Here is an 18,889-nt window from a genome sequence, read left to right on the forward strand (position 1 = left end):
TGAGCATGCCTTTTCACTTATGATGACATGTAAATACTGCCATGGGAAACCATGCTGGTTAAGACTGGATGATTGACATCAAGTAGCAGCAAGAGTGTACCCAGCCAGAACATTAAAACATAAATTCCAGAACATGAGTTACTGTTGGAAATGCATTTATTTATAAAATAGATATATTAAACTTTAGATTACCACTGTGCAAATAAGAGCAAGCACTGTATAAAGCACTTTATAATGTTTGACATCAATTGTTAAGTATAACATACAGTATGATTCAGTGTCATCTCATTTTTCAACAAAACTTTTTAACATCTTTAAAGCAACATTAAGAAAATAAATCTGCTTTATGCTTATAACATTTACCACAATTCATTTCAACCTTCAAACATAGAAGAAAACCGATGAAGAGAGCGCATTTATCAACATTACCTCAGCACTTAATGTTAAGTAGCAGGATGAAATGCAAACCTTTAGATTAGCCTTATGCCATAATTCTAACTTTAACAGTAGTTTGATCATTAAAACAACTACACAGATGTACATCCCGCACTGATGCCATGCAACTGTCCAACTATAAATGTTAAACAATGCAGATTGTAGATCTGCAGTCATATACTGTGCATAAATACATTATAATCTTTAAACCTCAGCTGATATATATAACTTACTCATTTAATGTCTTTGACATGACAGCGACCAAGCAAATCATGCAGGCAAAAAACTGACTTTATCGACCTAATGTCTCCTTTGTGACAATGAAAGAGCAGAGAACAAAAAAAAAAGGGAGACAAGCAAAGGTAACTTTACATAATAGATTTAAGCCCATCTTTCTTCTCTGAGATAATGAAGTCGACAATCACAGAGACTTGACAGAAGGAAAGATTTAAAGCGACTGCGTTCACAGTTCTGTCTCTTTATCTTCGTTGTCATTTGTTTCTAAGTAATATTCATCATCTGTCGTCGTGTCTGAGCCGCTGTCTGAAGACTCGTCAAAGGTGCTAAGGCTGGATACATAACCTCTGGAGGGCAGATGCCCTCTGGAGGATTGGCTGTCCACTTGCTGTGGTGCACCTGATGAGCTGGGAAAGTTAGGTGAGGAAGGGCTGGGAGGTTTGGACATGCGTCTAGACACTGGTGATAGGGGAGGTGTTGGAGGGGGCGTCGGAGGACCCTCTGTATCCCATGCAAAGTGACAAATGTTCATGTTAGGGCTCCAAAGGCGGGCTGGTTTTGAGGTTGTGGTAGTTACAGTTGGAGGAGTGGAGACTTCTGAGCTCCAGTTTGCCAAGCGCCTGGTCAGTGATCGAGGAAGAGATCTTGATCTCATTTTACCAGGGTCACTGGGAAAATATAACATTTTACTGTCCTTACTGGGCTGGCGATCATATTCCGTGGTCCAATCAGGATTGACAGACCACTGATCCAAATCCTCGTCAGTGCCTCCACAAATCAAGGCAGATTCAGAGAGGTCACCCACACTCATGAACCTGGATCCAGTGGAGATGCGACCAGGCCCTGAGGGTCGACTAGACAGTACCGAACTCACAGAAAACGACCTCCCAGGCTCAATGCCATACTTTAAGTCTGCATAGGAGGACGCCAAACTTTCATTGTCCTGTCCTGGACCTGCACTCGGAGGGCCAGTGGATGCCCGGCTTCTTCTTGAACCACCCAGGCTGATTCCCTCTACCGGCTCACATGGTAAGGGGGACTCTCTGCGACGCTGTAGCTTTGGGCTGTAGAAGACACTGTCGTCTGTAGCATCCGGCGAGGTAAATGGGGAGACAGGGGACAGAGAGGAGAAGGGGGAGAAGGGGCTCCTGGGGCTGGATGTGGACTTCCTAAACTGATTAGGATAAGCAGCTGAGGGGTTATGGCTCCTACTAGGACTGGGATCTCTACAAGAGAGGAAGTGGTTTGTTGCTTTATAATCTGTCTCATCTTTGTAAAATTCAAAATTCTGCATTGTTGGGCTGTGGATTGTCAAATGAGGCTGGTTTTGACTTTCCATGTGTTTCGCACAAACATTTTGTTCTTCTTGGTCAGTTTCTAGAGTTGATTCGTCTGACCAAATGGGAAGCTTTTCTCCTGCTATTGTGCCCCCTGTAGCTGGGAGTGGTATGAGAGTGTATCTGTTTTGTGTCCATCTATTCGTATCCTCTGTTCTCTTTTCATCGTCCTTCAGCACCATTCCTTTGTCCTGCTCTTGCTTCTCCAGCTTTTTCGTACTCTCAACAGTGATATCACTGACATCACTTGATCCACTAACAGAAGGTGTTTGGGAGGCTCGCTTCCATTTCCATGGAAACGATACATCATCCTCAGACCGTCTGGTGCTGAATGTTTGTTTCAGTCTGTTAAGAACTTGGTCCATTTTGTTATTAGTCTTGCTGGCCCTGTCTGACTCTGACCTTGACAAACTGGAGCTTGGTGTGCTGACACTTTTCTTAAGTGCAAACCGGCTTCTCTTTGGGCTTTGTTCACTATTGCTCTCCACTGAAAAAAATCTGCTTTTACCCAGTACACTCTCCTTCAATGTTCTCTTAGAGTTTTCACCAGGGGGCTGACTCCCTGTTGAGCTGCTACCACTGGAGCTCTGATCTGAATGACTACATGGTTCGCTTGTAGCTTCCTTACACTGCCCTCTGTGTGACTTGTGTTGACTTAACTTGGTCTCCACAGAAACAGGTGTGTTTGCAGTATGTTGCAAAGGTTTAGGTGTGGTGTTCTTTGGGGCCGCCATAGCTGTATCTACTTTAGATTTAATACTGTAAACCAGTGTCTCAGTTACACATGTTGAGGAGGGGCTTTGTGCCTTGTGAAGTCTGTTGTCAACAAGTAATATTTGACCATTCTGGCAATCTTGGATGCCGTTCTTGCTCTGATTATTGTTGACCTGATCAGCTTCTGAAACCCCACACTTTGTACTTCCTTGGGTGGAAGTTTTGTTTTGGAAAGGCAAAGACAGGGGCTGGGGTAGGCTGACAGGTAACAGAGGGGGTTTGGATGTGGGCATGGCCATGGCGGCAACTGGGTCAGTACGCATGGACAAATGTGGGGTGTACTGGGACTGTTGGAAGAGCGGTGATCTGGGTAATATTGTCTTGGTTTCTCCCTGTGTTGACCTGGTAGACATTAGAGTGGAGTAAGGTGGGGAGCTATATCGAAGCTTATAACCATTTGAAAAGTCAGGAGGGAGGGAGAGAGGGGCAGAAGAACGGCACTGAACTGTGCCAGACTCAACTGATAGTGTCCTCTCCTGTCTGGGTGTGCTTAAGTCCCGTCTTCCCTGGTCAAGCGTCATAGGGTCACTATGTCTTTGCTTAGACCTCTCCTGCTCTCTGGACACTAAATCAGCAGAGTCGGATGATAAGGATCGATACTTCCCCCCTTTCCCCATCTGTATGCTGGAGCTCTTGGGGCTAGCGGAGCAAAGAGGAGATGTGTTTGTGGTTTGACTGCTTGATCTCAGAAAGGAAAAGATGGATGGAACTTTGACACTTTGCGGGGACCTGGAGAGAGACAGAGGGCTCGCTGAGACTTGAGATGGCTCTGGCTTCTCCACCGTGGGCTCAGAATCCTTCAAATCCACTGAGTCCTCCCATGTTACTCGTCTCACTCTCTTTCCCTCTACATGGGGGCGCCGTTTCTTTGGGTCGCTTTCTGGGCTGCTTGAGAAAGTCCTTCCCTCTTTAGGATCCGAAGTGTCTGAGTAGTTGGGGCTGGTGATGATAGGGGTGGCAGGAGGGGTTAAGAGAGAAGTAGTGGTGATAGTGGTGGGAAAAGATGCAACAGCAGAAGTGACAGGAGGAGTAAGGAGAGATGGGCTGGGGGCAGTTGTGCCTGTAGGATGGCTGCCAGTGGTAAAAGCAGAGATGGTGGAAGAAGTGGATACGGGACTGTTGTTTGTTCGAGAGGAGGCATTAACTGTGGAAATCAGGCTGGACGCAGTTTTAGAGTGCACAGGCCTGAGAACTGAGGCATAGCTTCTTTCAAAGCCAAGAGGTGTGGCACTGGCTGTCTTGAATTTGGTTGTTTGGGAAGAAGAGCCAGTGTATGATGACGCATGAATACTGGTCTGTGAAGCAACTGGATGAGACTGGAAGGAGGAACTTGTTTTAGTGTTTGGGGTTAGGGGGATAGCAGAGGTAGCTTTGGAGGAAAGAGCTTGACTACTCAGAGTGTTGGTGGTAGCAAGAGAAAGAGGTGGTTTGGTAAACTTTTGAGAGTCCTTGTTGTGTGAAGATGCGGGGGTGCTGTTAGTTTTGGATGTACAGTGATTATTGTTGTATCTGCTGCTGCTCTCAGTGGGTGTATTTGAGCTCTTGGGATTTAGCAAAGTAGGTGGTAATTCAGTTACATTTGCTGTAAATGAACTATTATTTACATCATCCCTGCTGAGATCTTTCGGGTGACTCAGTGTTGCTTGCTCTGTAGCTCTGCTAATTTTAGAACTAGACAAAACACCGGGCAAACTGTGTGGCTTTTGTGGTTCTCTGTTGTTTAAATTAGAGCCATATTGCTCTCTGACAACCCGTTCTGATTTGTGGTCAGTTCCTCCCTGTATCTTCACAATGAGGTTCATGTTACCTTTGCAAACGGACTCTGTTGTGTTATTGTTGTCTCTGTTATTGGGGATTTGACTACTAAATCTGCTGTTGTCAGTCGGAGAGGCCAGGTCCCTATTATTATTGTTGGGTGGAACTAAGGGTGTGTTTGCTTTTTCTTTGATGTCTATTGTATCATTGAGGGCTAGAGGGGAACCATCTTCCAGGTTAGACTGTTTCCACCATGAAGTGGATGTGAGGGTAGTCCTTCTAGGGAGGGCAGATCGGTCATATGGGGAGTGTCTGGGTGAAGAGGCATTGCTCTCAAAGAATACTGAACTCCTGCAGTTCTCTTGTCCCTCTGATGGTCCTCTACTTAGAAATGCCTGTTTGGAACTTGAAAGACTGGACTGGGTCCGATTCATTGTTTGACGCTGTTGGGAAAAGGGTGTGTCTTCCATGTCTTTGGGTGATGTTGAAAAGAAACGGGTTTCAAATGTGTTCCTTTCTCTTTGGTTGGGCGATGATGGGGAAAGGATAGGCCCACTTTGAGTTGTCCTATAAAAAATGGACGATGGTGAGAGAAGGGGCTTTGACCTCTCTACTCCATTGTTATTGAGAAAGGTTTGAGAAAGGTGTGTTGTGAATAATTTTCCATCTTGATCACTTGGCAAACTGCTCAGAAGCGAAGGATTTGTCTCAGAGAGGCTGGAGCCTGCATTGGAGTTCCTGCCATTTGAATGGACTCTTCTTAAGGACAGAAGCAGACTGCTGGTTGTTGGTTTTGAACTTAAATGTGAGATTCCTCCCTGATGACCTGTTTGTGGATTCATCCTTTGTTCATTTGGGTCTAGGGGGAGGGGTGACGTAGGAGACTGAGTTGTGGGTACATAACTGAAAGCATCTGTATCCATTTTTCTATTGTCCACCCTTCCAGAGTTTACATCCAAAGAAACCGTCTGAATCATTTTCCTCTTAGATTCATAGCTCAAGCTTGCAGGGCCACTCTTTGTTGACCAGCCCACTGTATTCCTCCTGGTACCCAGGAATGGCACCCTTAAGGGTGCTTGCGATCCAGCTGTTACTGACCTGCCCACAGTCTCCTGAAAGGGTTCACGTGCACGGTTTCCTGCAGTGTTTGTCACATCTTGTAAACTGCCCTGGGCTTCTGAATCTCCTGTTCCCTCAGGTCTTTTGGTCCGTCGTAGTCGGGTACTCCAGTGTGGGGCAAGAACTGTTACCACAGTGGAAGACAACATGGTTCTAGTCGGGCTGGATATTTCCACAAGATCAATATGCTTTCTATGGTCTCTTATATCTTCTAACTCAACTGATCTGGTGTCAGTCCTTGGTTGGGGTCCACATGGAAGCACGTGCAAGCCATTACACTCATGTGGTCCAAACTTCCCATTTGAGAAACTTGGAGTTACACTCAAGTCTGTGGTGAACCCCAGTTCATTGCAAACATCTGTAATAACCTTTTCTTTCTCCCTGGCTGGAAACTGTGTTGTTTCAGATAGCGGAGAGTCACTGGCTGCTTTTATAGAGGTATCTGGTGACGTTTGTCCATCAACCTGTTAAGAGAAGAAGAATTACTGTACTGCAAGTGACCAGACATTGTATACCAATTTCATTTGTCAAATATCTGGAATCTGCTTTATAAATCAATGTTTTAAAATTAATTTTGATACCAATTCATATGACCACACATATCCTACACTAGATTTTTGTATTTTGTTTCTGCTCAGCTACGTCTGCTGTATCTTTAAAAGCCCATCGCTTTTCACAAATCAACTTCACATCATATCAATGCAAATTACTTGCATGCTGAAGTTAAAATGCTTTGTGGTATTTACAGTGAATATGCAACAGTGCCTGCTATCTGAATTGCAAATTGCATGCTGGCAGAGGCGAGAGCTTTGCTACAGCTTCTGTTCCCATGGTGTAGCTATTTAAGAGATTCCGGCCTTGACAAACAGGTTATTTTGTAACACGTGAGATTCCCAAGGACACACACACACACACACACACACGCCCTGTCTCTTGTAATGCTTAAAATAATAATCAATCTGATGTTTTCAAGAGTACACAATGTCACTTATTGTGTTGTGATGTTTCAAATATAATTACTTCATAAGGATTTCAAAGAATTTCAGTGGCTTTTAGGTCACTTTTAGCCCTAGATCCAGTAAGTATTGATTACGTGGTGATGTTTTGGATTTACCGGAATAGAAAGGTCCTGCAGTCTGACATTATTTTTGGATGGTATTCTACATTGTTATGATTCCAGCAGGAGCCCTAAAACATGATATAAATGTGCCTGTGTCCAATTCTTACCTGACTGCTGCTCTTCTCAGCCTCAGCCCTCTGTGTTTCAGTTAAACTGGCAGAACAGGAGAGTGAGAGAAGACATGAAAACCATTAGGGCATACTAGTTAGGATTACACCTGTCACTAAACTGTAGATTAGACATAATGGACAGAATGCAAAAAATGTCACGGTTAATCTACATATGAACACTGAGCGGCTGTTGGATTTCCTTACGATTTGCAAAAGCCAAGAGGTAATCAATCCATCACATGATTACGTATTTGTTGCACATTAAAGGGTTACACAAATATGTTTTATTATCATTGCTGGATGTGTTCCACACATCAAATATTAAGGCAGTAAGGGATATATAGGACAAAGCAGTTAATCATCTAGTGACATGCATGTTTTGCTTTGCACTGTTGTACGTGTTTACAGAAAACATAATTTCAGTGATATTTAATCAGGGGTTAAAGTAGGCACTAAAAGATTCAATATTGGTAAGACTTGAACTTCTGGGATCAATGTCTTGTAAGCAAAACATAGTTAGAACACAAACGGCGCCTCTTTCTAACCCTAGTAAGGTAAACAATGACCTAACTTTCATCATAACAAACATTGAAACATTGCTCTGGTTGGGCAGCTGGCTGTGAGAGGAGTGCATAGTGACCGTCTACAGAATCCGACACCGAAAAGATATATTGTAAAAAAAATTTCAAAGACCTCACACTTATGAAGAAGAGTGTCCCCAAAATCACCTCACATATTTACGGTCTCCTGTTTGTTATAAAACAATACTGAAAAAAAAAGGCTTTAGCCTAATTTGTGGGAATTTTCATTGGAGAAAAACTCAATAAATTCACTCTTACACAGCATAATGCCACCAAATATTCAATAACCTCAGTCTTAGAAAACTTTTTTTTAATGTGCCCAATTTTCTGAATATTTTAAACTGTTCAGCTGTAAATTTAGTTGTAATTCACTTCTAATTTGAAACAAAACAAATTATGATTTTGAAAGTTTTGTCAGCATTCACAAATCATCCTGTGGCACTGACACCATTTAAATAAATCATTTGCTCTATATGATGTAAAGTGTCACTAATGTCTTCCTATACCATGCAGGTGTTAAAAGATTTAATGTGTGTGTTCAGGCATGCATAAAGCTGAGGGCGGGAGGAGAACAATATAAAGCAATGAAAGGTGGCGTAAGAATCTGCTTTCATTCCTCCCCTATGTGATGGACACTTGTTTGCACACTTGTTAGAGACTCATAAAATAAACACGAGGAAAGAATGCCTGCGTTAAATCTTGGCCTTTGATATGGTGCATTGTGCAATGTTTGATATTGTGTGGTCTCAATTTGTTAGGTTTGGTTTTACAGGGCAAGATTTCATTAGCAATAGCACCAACCAGCCAAGAACATTATGAACCTAATATTCAGGGTGTGAAGATAAACGCTTTCAGAATTTTATTGCTGATATAATTAAAAGCAAAAGCTGATGAAATATCTTAGAAAAAAAGAATCAATGGTGTGAGTATAATGTCTGCTTTTAAAATATCACATGTCAACTGGATACACCCTGTCGTCCTGTTCTCTACTGTAATGTTTTTGTGTGAAACACCTGAGGGATTAGATGTCTCACATTTGTCATAGGAATGCTGATCGACAGGATGGGCAGCATTCCTCTCCTCTGTCCCTCTCTTTCCCTCTCTCTTTCTCTCTCTGTTTCCCACTGTGTACCAAAGTCACACCCTATAAGCATTCATCAAAGCATTTACAAGACATTTCAATGTTGGACATGATAGCAAAGGGATCACACACGGGCGTAGTGTGCACACTCAGCGCAACATGTCTATATAAGGTCATGTTTGATGATGAAAAGACGGGACGAGCTGACGCTTAAGGTGGTGCGCTTCTCTCTTGAACGAATAAAGCCAGTTGGATCAATTACCGCCATTGGTAAGGCTGCTGTAATCTCTGGCACACACTGCGTCACACATAGGTGTGCAAATATGCTCAGGGGAAAATGTACAGCACATGTACATACAAACCTTTCACACTAATGCCAAAAGCAATTAATATGTCATAACAAATTACATCTCAAGAAAAAATGTCTCATCTACCTTGGGTTTAAGCTAAAATGAACTCCACTCCTGACTTAAGGAAGTACTGTCACGTCAAACAATCAGCCCACAGGTAGCTGATATGGGATAAGGTAAATAAGGATGGTTAAGTCAGGCTTCCTAATCGGCCAGTAAGAGTGTCTTATCAATCTGATACAGGATATCAGGGCATGTAGTGTGAAGATACAATTCAAACAACTACTTACATACCGTCTCATGGACAGACACATGTAAACACAATCATGTCCGCCCTGCTCTTAGGGGTCACATAACTAGGTGCACTTCCTTGTTTATTCAAGGAGCTGACCGTTGCAGATAGCGTGTCACAATCTTAGGTATGCAGACAGGGTTCAGTGGTTCAGTTACTATTTGACTAAATGTTAGAGAGGACTTGTGATTTCAGTGACTCTGAGCACAACTATTAACGCCAGACGTGCCTATTCCAGACCAACGCCCTATTGTTGGGAAAGTTCAGGGAAGGGCGAGATGACAAGCAGCTAATTAACACACCATGTACATTACAAATGGGTACACACTTTTATTTGTCTTGGGTAAATCTGTTCCTTTCCTTGCTTACCTGTGCAGACAGGGGTCTGAACTCTTCTTGAGGCTTCGCTCTGGATTTCTGGAGAGTCTTAAGAGGAGGGAGGAGGTGAATCTGGGTCCAGTGGGCTTCTGGGTCTGGACCTTTGATTCACCACAGTGAGCAGCAGCTTCCTTTGTTAGTCTCTCCGCTCTTAATATTAGTGCTGTAAGGGTCAGAATGGGGGGGTTATGTTCTCACTGCAGTAAATTCAAAGGCTGAATAGACGAAGGTTACAGACATCCTCGTTACCTTTGTGCGTTTCTTCCTGTCTGATGGCCAATGGGTGACACTGCTGTCCAGTTGGGGTGTCATCATCTTGATGTTTCTCCTGCTTGAACCTTTCACTGAATGTTTCATCCTGTTGGTCTCTAAAAACACCAGAGATATTAATGAAATTAATTTATATTTATTGTAACGATCTATTAATTAATTAATTAATTAAAACTCCTGCAAAGATGCAAAGAGATTTGCTAGTTCCAGACCTTACACTATCGGCCACAGTGCAGCACTACAATGGAGCAGCTGGGGCAGTAAGTGCCTGACTGAAGGGGTGAAATCTAGCTGGATTCATGGTCAACACAAGGAGTTCATTTTGTATTTTCAGCAGCTTCGTAGATATGCTCCATTGACACATCATCACCCTTAAATGCACAGAGCAATCAAACCCAAACCTTATGGTTACGATTTCTTGCCCAGCATCAAATTTGTGGCCTTCCAGTCCCAACTGGTTCTGCAACTATTATTTTTATTATGCTGAATATTCTTAAACTTTAATCATTTTGTCTATAAAATACATAGAAAACAACAAAACAGCAGCCGCATACTCAAAAAATACACAGTCTATAAAATACATACAATAGTGAAAAACAGATTGCTAGAGCCCAGGGTGGCAGAACATTTAAATTAGTGCTAAAGGTTCATCACAGGGAAACTTTAAAAGCTCTGCTTCCTTCATCTTATCAGCTCCACAGTGCTGGACAGATAAGCACTGGTTATATAACAATCCCTCTCTGCTCACTCCACACTTTCTCTTACAACCAGAGCTAGCACGCCCACTCACACAGTCACTAAATCATGCACGTCATGCACATTTACTGCTGCAACCCAACGCTGAACCCACACTACTGTGCCAACCGCTAAGCACGATGATGACACCAGAACAAAGATGATGTGGTTATCTAAATATGAATATATGTGTCACTGCAACCTTTGTTCGCTTAAAAATAAAATGTAATCACAGCACTAGTCTGTCACAGGGCAATCCAGGATCCATATCTCTCTGTTTAATCTGATTCAGCAGTAAGGGCACCAGGTCTTTATATAACCCGAGGTGCTTCAACTGATCATTAAATTGAGCCTTTTGATTTTACTTTCTTAATCTTAATAGCAAGCACCATCTCTACAGTACCTCTCCCTATCCACCTTGCCTTCAGGGGTGACTCACTGGCCTCATTAGAGCTTAATCTGTGCTCGGCTATTATAAAAACCTGACATGACATGACATGAGAGAGAAGTGGGGAGAGATATCAAGAAAGAGGGAGGGAGATCTTCAATGCCAAGGTCAACACGCCTTCTCAGTGGATGGGACTGTGAGTGTTTAATCCTACCTCTCCCCGAGGCAACAGAAGAAATCATATCCTATCACACCAACATATGTGGGTGACTATGTTTGGATAGTTGAAGCAGGAAGTGCGTGTGATAATGGAGCTTTAGGAGCTGTTGTTTAGATAGCATTCCCAACTGTCCAAACTGAAAGCGCATAGTTTACGCTACAATGATCACAAACAGGCTTTTATTTCAAAAGCTTTCATCAGTACAACTCAAACTCTGAGGTCATGCGTTCACCTCTTGTTTTGTCCACCTGAGTATCTGATGTCTGTGATAGATGGGATGGCTTTAATGGGACTGTTTGACAGTACGGCTGCGACTAAATGATTATTTTCAATGTTGCTGAATCTGTGGATTAATCTGCTAATCATTTTTGAGGTAAATGGCTCAGTCTAGTCAGGAAATAGTGAAAAATGAGCATCACAATTCTCTACAGCCTAAGTTGATGTCTTTAATTTCCTTGTTTATCCCAACCAACAGTATAAAACCGAAAGATTTTCCATTAGTTACAGTAGAAAACTGAGAAAAGCAGCCATTTTTCTTTTTTCTAAAAATACGAATAAAAATAAAATAATTTAAACAATAAATCCTTCATCAAAATTGATGATGATAATGATGGCATTTAAATGCAGACAGAGCAGGTGGTGGATCTGTAGTTGCAGCTGTTAACACATACAAGACACACTGACCCAAAACAAGCAATGTATATGTTCATTATTCCCTGACATTTAATAAACCAAAAGATAAATCCAACAATCAGGAAAATAATAAGCAGACTAACTGAAAATATGGACAATTTCTCCACAATTACAGCTAAAAAACTGTAATAAAAATCACAAAAGAAATCAAATCTGCTCATTCTCTGAATAGTTTTAGAAAACACTTGACAAAATGGTTGCTAAATTAGTCTAGTGAAACATCCTTTCTAGGACTGGTTTCTAAATTTGAGTGTTTTTGTAATTCATTTTTATGACTGTATAATATTGATGTTTTTATGTTTTTTTATTAGGTGTTTTAGTGCAAAATGGGACGTTAGTAGCATATATGTTTCATCCCCTTTTCCAGCCTTCTTCCTAAAATCCACTTCAGGACCACAATGGAAATAAGCCATGTGACTTTATTGCAATATGCTGAAAGTTTTAGTAACTGTATACATATTTGTGTACTGTTTTTTAATCTATCAAATAAAATCAGATCAATCAATGCTTGTTATAAATGACTAAGGTTGGTTGGAAACTGATGCATGTTCTCTGTAGTTGCAATTTTATTTGAGTGATTTTCCTCCACAACATAAATATGAGAATATTTACGAAGCAAACAGCAAATATTTTTACATTAGAGAACCAGTGACTTCTGCCATTACTGCTTGAATGATCATTCAGCTGCTCATCAAGCTCTCCAGGTAACTGCTCCTCCTATTAACTGCCAAAGAAACTCCTGCAGTACAAGTATTGCCGGTTAGGAATCACCGTATGAGCTGATGGTTAGAAAATCAATAAACAACAACTCTGATAATCCATTAATGATTTTTAGTCATCCTGTGTTTCCTGCTATGGATATGAGAGAACTCTCTGTTGTTTCATAACTTTGTAAATTGACTGTCTTTGAGTTTCAGATTGTGAGACTGTCAAGCAAAAGATTTTGGGTTGTGGGAAAGTTTGTTGGCCATTTTTCCAGCATTTTTTTTAACATCATGAATTATTTGGGAAAGTAACGTAGGTAAATAAACATCTGTTGCAGTCCCACTGCCCTACTTTAAAGGACTAGTTTTTTTTTTTTTTTTTTTTTTACAAATACTGCTATTAGTGACCTTTAATCCTGTGTTGACAAATATACTCAACCTGCATCCTCCAGTCAGGCTGCAGCCATGTAACGTGCATGTCACACGGACTGTTTGACCTGTGTCAGTTTGTTTTGATGGTTTGGTAGGATGACTAATTGCTATCTTTGTGAGGCTCTCCGGGCTGCACCATTATACCCGCTGTGTCTCAAACAAGTATGTTGGTGTATTCTTCACTGGAGGTCAACCTTGCTGTGGGTGTGTGCCCATATCTGCCAGCTAACACTTATATAACCACATGGATCCAGCCTCAACCAAAGTGTGGGTGTGTACTCAACACTGAGAATCGCATATAATGTTCCAACTACCGCAAATGATTTACACCCTAAACTTCTTTTTAAGGCTCGACCAAAGACATCTTAATGACTTAGCAATGACTACGTGAGTGGCAACAAAGGGCCAGGACAAAATGAGACTTGTTCTGTTTGCTGCCACACCTGCGGTGGCTGTCAGACATCCAGGAGAGCTGTTTATCTATGAGCCTATAGATGGGGTATCAGGGTGTAAGGATGGGTATTAGCAGGAGGATGTGCAGAGAGTCAACAGAGGCAGGGTTCTGGACATGCACAGACAGCAGCACTGTGTATCCATGGTAGTAACTCCATTAAACTGCAGGCCTGAATGTGCATGTGTGAGCTCGCCTGCTAAGCTACGGAAACTGACCTAAAATAGCTCATATCAACCAGAATATGCTGGTTTACAGTGTAAGGATTAGTGTTAGGTTAGTGTATGACATGCACTAATACAAGTGCAGGATCAGATATGCATGTTAGATAGTCATAATGAATACATGCATGATACAAAATAGCTACAGCACTCAGTCCAGAATCTGCTTGGATATTTCTTATATTGAACCTCTGGAAGTTAACTTGTTTCCAGATGCGTCACGTTGTAGGAATTAAAAAAAAAGACCATCTCACACCAAACCTTGTTCAAAAATCTCTCAACTTGCGTAAATCAAGACCAAAGAAACTCAAGTTTACAACAAATCCTAAGCAGCCACTTTTCTACGGGACACCTATATTAACTCAAAACAACATATAAAACATATTTTAGTCAAAATTCGACTTTCTCCACGCGTCATTCCCGCCTCCTCCTGCTGTCAAATTCAGTATGGTGGGCAGTGTCGCGCGGTGACTCACGTGTATAACGTTAAATTAATGGAAAAGCTTAAAGCCGAATTGACTATAATAAAGTCACGAATCGTGTCACGTTTTGGTTTGACTGTAAGAGACGTATATATTCCCAGACACGCGTTTAAACATTAAATATACAAATTTATAAACGCAGTTCGGCGTGGGTTTCTCTCCCTTCAAGAGAAAAGCTCGCACGGCAGCTGAAAAGTCTCCAGCGAGCAATCGGAGATACAAAAAGTGCGCAGCAACATTTTAAGGGTTTATAACAAGCATAATAAATTCAGTATTATAACTAACTCGTTGTTAAAATGTCCTTTAAAGAGGTTTTCACCTACCTTGCGGTTGTAGTCCGTTTAGCTCGTGCAGTCCTGCACAGAGGCGTTGCTGTCTCTCCTCCTACAACTATGAGCTCCAACTCTCCTGCGTCACTTGTTGACATCCTATTTTAACCGGTTCAGTAAGCCTTCATTATTCATGCTGACAAGACAGTGCATCTTAAAAATGTCAGGTGGAATTCACGGCTGCTGACCTGAGAACAGGCAGTTACCATGAATGTCACCGTGGAGGTGAAAGTTCAACACCTCCTGTCTGACAGGTGAGCGTGAGCGTGACAAGCGCGACAATACAGTAACCACAGGCTGCGTCCCTTTTCACAAATGTTCCCCCCTCGGTCATTTCCTTCTCAGGACACTTCAGCTGCTACAACCTTGGTGTGATTCTGCATTGGCCAGAACAAATGTGTTGTGGTGATCATCTCTCTCTCTCCTTTTTTAAAGACAAACTCTCAAAGCTTGTAATCTGCTTAAAATAGCTATTTCCCTCCATGTTATAAACAGACATGTATGTACCTGTGTTTGCTGATTTGTTTGTGCAAAACATTCTCTAATAGGTCTGACAAGAAAAACACAACATGTCTGAGGTCATGATGTCATGGCCAGTGGCGATTCTAGACTCTGGGGATCCTCAGGCAAAGAAGCCTAACGAGGCCCCCCAGCATCCTCTTATATTTATTTTATTTATCTATTTATTTATTTGAGTTTAAGGAGCACGGTGGTGCAGTGGTTAGCACTGTCGTCTCACAGCAACACTGTTCTTGGTTTGAACCCGGGGTGGGGGAGCCCTTCTGTGTGGAGTTTGCATGTTCTCCCCGTGTTAGCGTGGGTTTCCTCCAGGTACTCCAGCTTCCTCCCACAGTCCAAAGACATGCAGGTTAACTGGTGACTTTAATGCCCGTAGGTGTGAATGTGAGTGTGAATGGTTGTCTGTCTCTATGTGTCAGCCCTGTGATAGTCTGGCGACCTGTCCAGGGTGAACCCTGCCTCTCGCCCAGTGTCAGCTGGGATAGGCTGCAGCCAGCACACCCGCTACCCCTAAGAGGATAAGTGGTTATGAAAGAATGAATACTTGTTTTGGTGACGTTGCTTCATTGTGCTGACAGTTATGTTGTGGTGCGAATGACACAATTCATGAGTGAATTACATGGAAAGTCAATGTAAAGATGCGATTACATGAGAATTCCCACTGGGCTGTGTGATGGATGCGATGCATGGCATGAATGAAGCAAACAGAGTAATTTTGCGTCATATGCTTATTCACTCTGAACTTCAGCGACCAATTCGCACCATGATAGCCAATCAGCATTGAGTTCCTCCGGGGACATATGACACTGAGGATGTACCAGCAGATGTTCATTCAGCGATTTAGCGATTTCATGTTTATATGATGTGAGATATTCGCACGTATGAAGCAAGTCAACCAAAAAAATTCTAGCGCTCAAACTCGTGTGAGTAATGCAACGTAAAAACTTGCATCACCTTTGGTTTGAACACAGTGTTACACCTAGTGTATGACAATTACAGGTAGCTAGCGGACTGTCCTAACTCAAGGTGTCCAGTGATGTCCAAAATTTGACAATGTGAGCGGCCATCAGGGTCCCTTTTCCAAAAATTCTGATATATGCCTAGCTTGCTTCTCCAGATCCCAGCCAACATTTGTATTTGAGGCCCATGTGGGTTGTATATAGATGGAAAAATGGGCCCTATAGTGGATTGTCATCAGGTTCACCACTGACCCTATGCCAATTGCCCACATGGGTGGGTTTCCAGATAAGGTGCCCATTTTGGGCCCATACCCACTTCATACCCAGGTAGCCCTACCACAACCGATGTGGGGCCCACTTGATTAAACCAAACCATGTGGGCAAGTGGCATGGAGCCATTATGGAACCCATGGACAATCCCATATAGGACCCATTTTTTTTTAACCCATCTACCACCCACATGGGCCCCACATACAGATGTTGGCTGGGATGGTGCACCCCTGGTCATGACCTCCCTAATACTCAGTCATCAGCTACACTTGGCATCACACACTCATCCTAATCTCAAAACAAATAAAATCAAATATGGCCTCAGGTGCTCTCAGATACTTTCAAACAACTGATTCCAGCAATCCCTCGGACCTCAACCCTTATAATTAGTGGTGCATAAAATGTTTTTCATTGTTTTTGTCCTGTGTGCCATCCAAAGAGGGAGTACACCTATATAGGAATATGTTTTCAGCTAACCTGATTATTTACGAGTGTTGAGAGAGGTTTCCCTGTATTTGTTATTGCTTTTATTTGATTGTTGACAAGTGGTGCGTAGTTCCAGCGAGCTCTGTTTGTGCTCCTTTGAGTTAAGATTACGTGACTATAGTTTTATCTTTGCTTTACAAAACATGCTGGAGGATGTTTTATGTCCGTCAGACATCCACACCCTCCATCGCCCGCCAGAAACTCGACAGCTTTGGCTCAGTGTTTGCAGGAAGAACAGTGCCCTCTTCCTGTTCTGACAGACTGTTACTTTCTAGAAACACTTTCCCTCTTCAACTTTTCTGCAAGGACGCTTTGTTAGTGCTAAAAAAATCAAGGTGAAAATACCACATAATCATATAGGTTTTGAGGTCATATAGGTTTTGGACATTAAGTTACTTAACAGGGCTGTGGAGGGGAAACAGAGCTGAGGGAGGAACATTTTGGAGTGGGACCCAGCCTTAAAACAATTTCCTGTATTGGTACAATGCTGTTGTGTACTATCCAGTAAAAAAGAGTCTCAGTGGCACTGAATGGAAATGTAAGCTGTGTAATAGTTTACAGTACAAATCAACAAGGCCACAGTGCAAAGGAACAATAAATATAACCGAGAAATCATAACCTAAATAATCCAAAATCCACTTAGTAAACAATATGAAGTTTGGTAGTTGTGACATGTGACATCAGAGACTTTTCCACACAGACTATAGAGGAGGTTCACATTTTTTCCAAGTCCATCCAACCCTGTCATGAGTCTTCACCAGTTTTAATCAAATCCAGTGGATATCTTCCAAAGTTTCTATTTTGTACAAAATTCCCTCTTTGTGTTTCCCTGAACAGTGTGTCCTTGTTGAGCTGTAGAGGAGGGATAGGAACACAAAGAGGGAATTCTGTAGTGAAAAGACCGTCACTGTGGAAGATATCCACTTGATTTGTCCATCTCACACTCCTAAAGCTCTGATAAACTTTGAAATATATATTTTTGTGTAGAATAAGGACTGTGGGCTGTATTCCCTGGCAGTCTGTTCCATTTGAAGCATGTTAGGAGGGGAAATCTTTTTTTTTTTGGTAGCAACTTTTTTATTGTTTTAACATGGGTAACAATCAACAAACACAATAATACACAACGATCACCCCAACCTCCACCTCTGGCAGCAAGCCAGTCCATATTAATTTGGCCTTGAGTAGATTAACTAAAGAAGAAAATAAATCAAGAGGGAAATAAAGTAAAATGAAATAAAATAAAATTAAATCAAATACAATAAAATAAAATAAAATTAAAATGATCAAATTGCCACAATTTATTGTTGTTATTGTGACTTTCTAAACTGTAATTACTATTTGGATACCATTTTACCACTTCAATTTGCACAGCACGTACGTTGGTCAACTTGGATTGTGAAATGCTATATAAATAAACTCAATTTGATTTTAAGACAGTCTTGAAAAACAATGAACCTATCCCTTGACAAATGGACTCACCCGGAATCAAAATATACCTACCCTATGAGGCTATTAATAACCAACATGCTAAATTATTAATTATTAATTACTCTGACTTTCTTATACAGGTCTGAGCCTCTTTCTTTTTAAGCTTCATGCTGCTGCAACTCTTTTAAAATGCTGTATCTTACTTATAATTTATTCCATCTTATGATTTTTTTTTAAATGATTTTATGATTTATGGTTTTGCTTTTCAGTTAATCCTTGTTTAACTGAATTAGCTTGTCTGTTTTATGTTTTATGTCTAGTTTATGTGATGCACTCAGTGATTATAATGCCCTTATATGTGCTGCATTTCTTGTATGAAAGGTGCTATATAATTAAGTTTATTAAACTGTTCGTGTCAAATACAGATATTTTTACATTGCTATCAGACTTGTACCAACAAAAGAGAGGACTTAGTAGCAGGACTCAAAAACACAAGGAATTTAATGAAGGTTGGTGAACAGAAAAACACCCCAAAAAGTTCACAAGAAACAAATGGCTCCAAACTACAGAGACGAACTGGCACAGACAAAGGGCAGCAGGTGGACGAAATACACAAGGGAGGAGGGGTAGTGAGGGACAGGTGAGACCAATCGGGGCGGGCAGGTAATCACACAGGAGGGAAACACACAGGGGCAGGAAGTGAGGTGCCTGAAGCCAGAGACCAGAGGGTAAG

General features: G+C 41.7%; 1 protein-coding gene across 1 annotated transcript; it reads right to left on the minus strand.

Moving 5' to 3' along the window:
* Positions 1–138: 138 nt before the first annotated feature.
* Positions 139–14,748, minus strand: zmp:0000000991 (mucin-5AC). Its single transcript, XM_049564965.1, has 5 exons — positions 14,489–14,748; positions 9,819–9,937; positions 9,561–9,732; positions 6,885–6,930; positions 139–6,121 (listed from the first exon to the last, which is right to left on the minus strand). Exons 1-5 carry the CDS (start codon positions 14,590–14,592, stop codon positions 899–901), a joined length of 5,664 nt encoding a protein of 1,887 aa, XP_049420922.1. The 5' UTR covers positions 14,593–14,748; the 3' UTR covers positions 139–898.
* Positions 14,749–18,889: the final 4,141 nt, after the last annotated feature.

Source organism: Epinephelus fuscoguttatus, linkage group LG21, assembly GCF_011397635.1.
Source record: "Epinephelus fuscoguttatus linkage group LG21, E.fuscoguttatus.final_Chr_v1".
Taxonomy (NCBI): Eukaryota; Metazoa; Chordata; class Actinopteri; order Perciformes; family Serranidae; genus Epinephelus; species Epinephelus fuscoguttatus.

Excerpts from the sequence above, each read along its gene's own strand:
- zmp:0000000991 (XM_049564965.1), bottom strand. The coding sequence starts at position 14,592 with ATGTCAACAAGTGACGCAGGAGAGTTGGAGCTCATAGTTGTAGGAGGA. Across the intron at positions 9,733-9,818 it reads ACAGGAAGAAACGCACAAAG|CACTAATATTAAGAGCGGAG; the intron begins GTAACGAGGATG and ends TGACCCTTACAG. Across the intron at positions 6,122-6,884 it reads CTGAGAAGAGCAGCAGTCAG|GTTGATGGACAAACGTCACC; the intron begins GTAAGAATTGGA and ends TTCTCTTAACAG.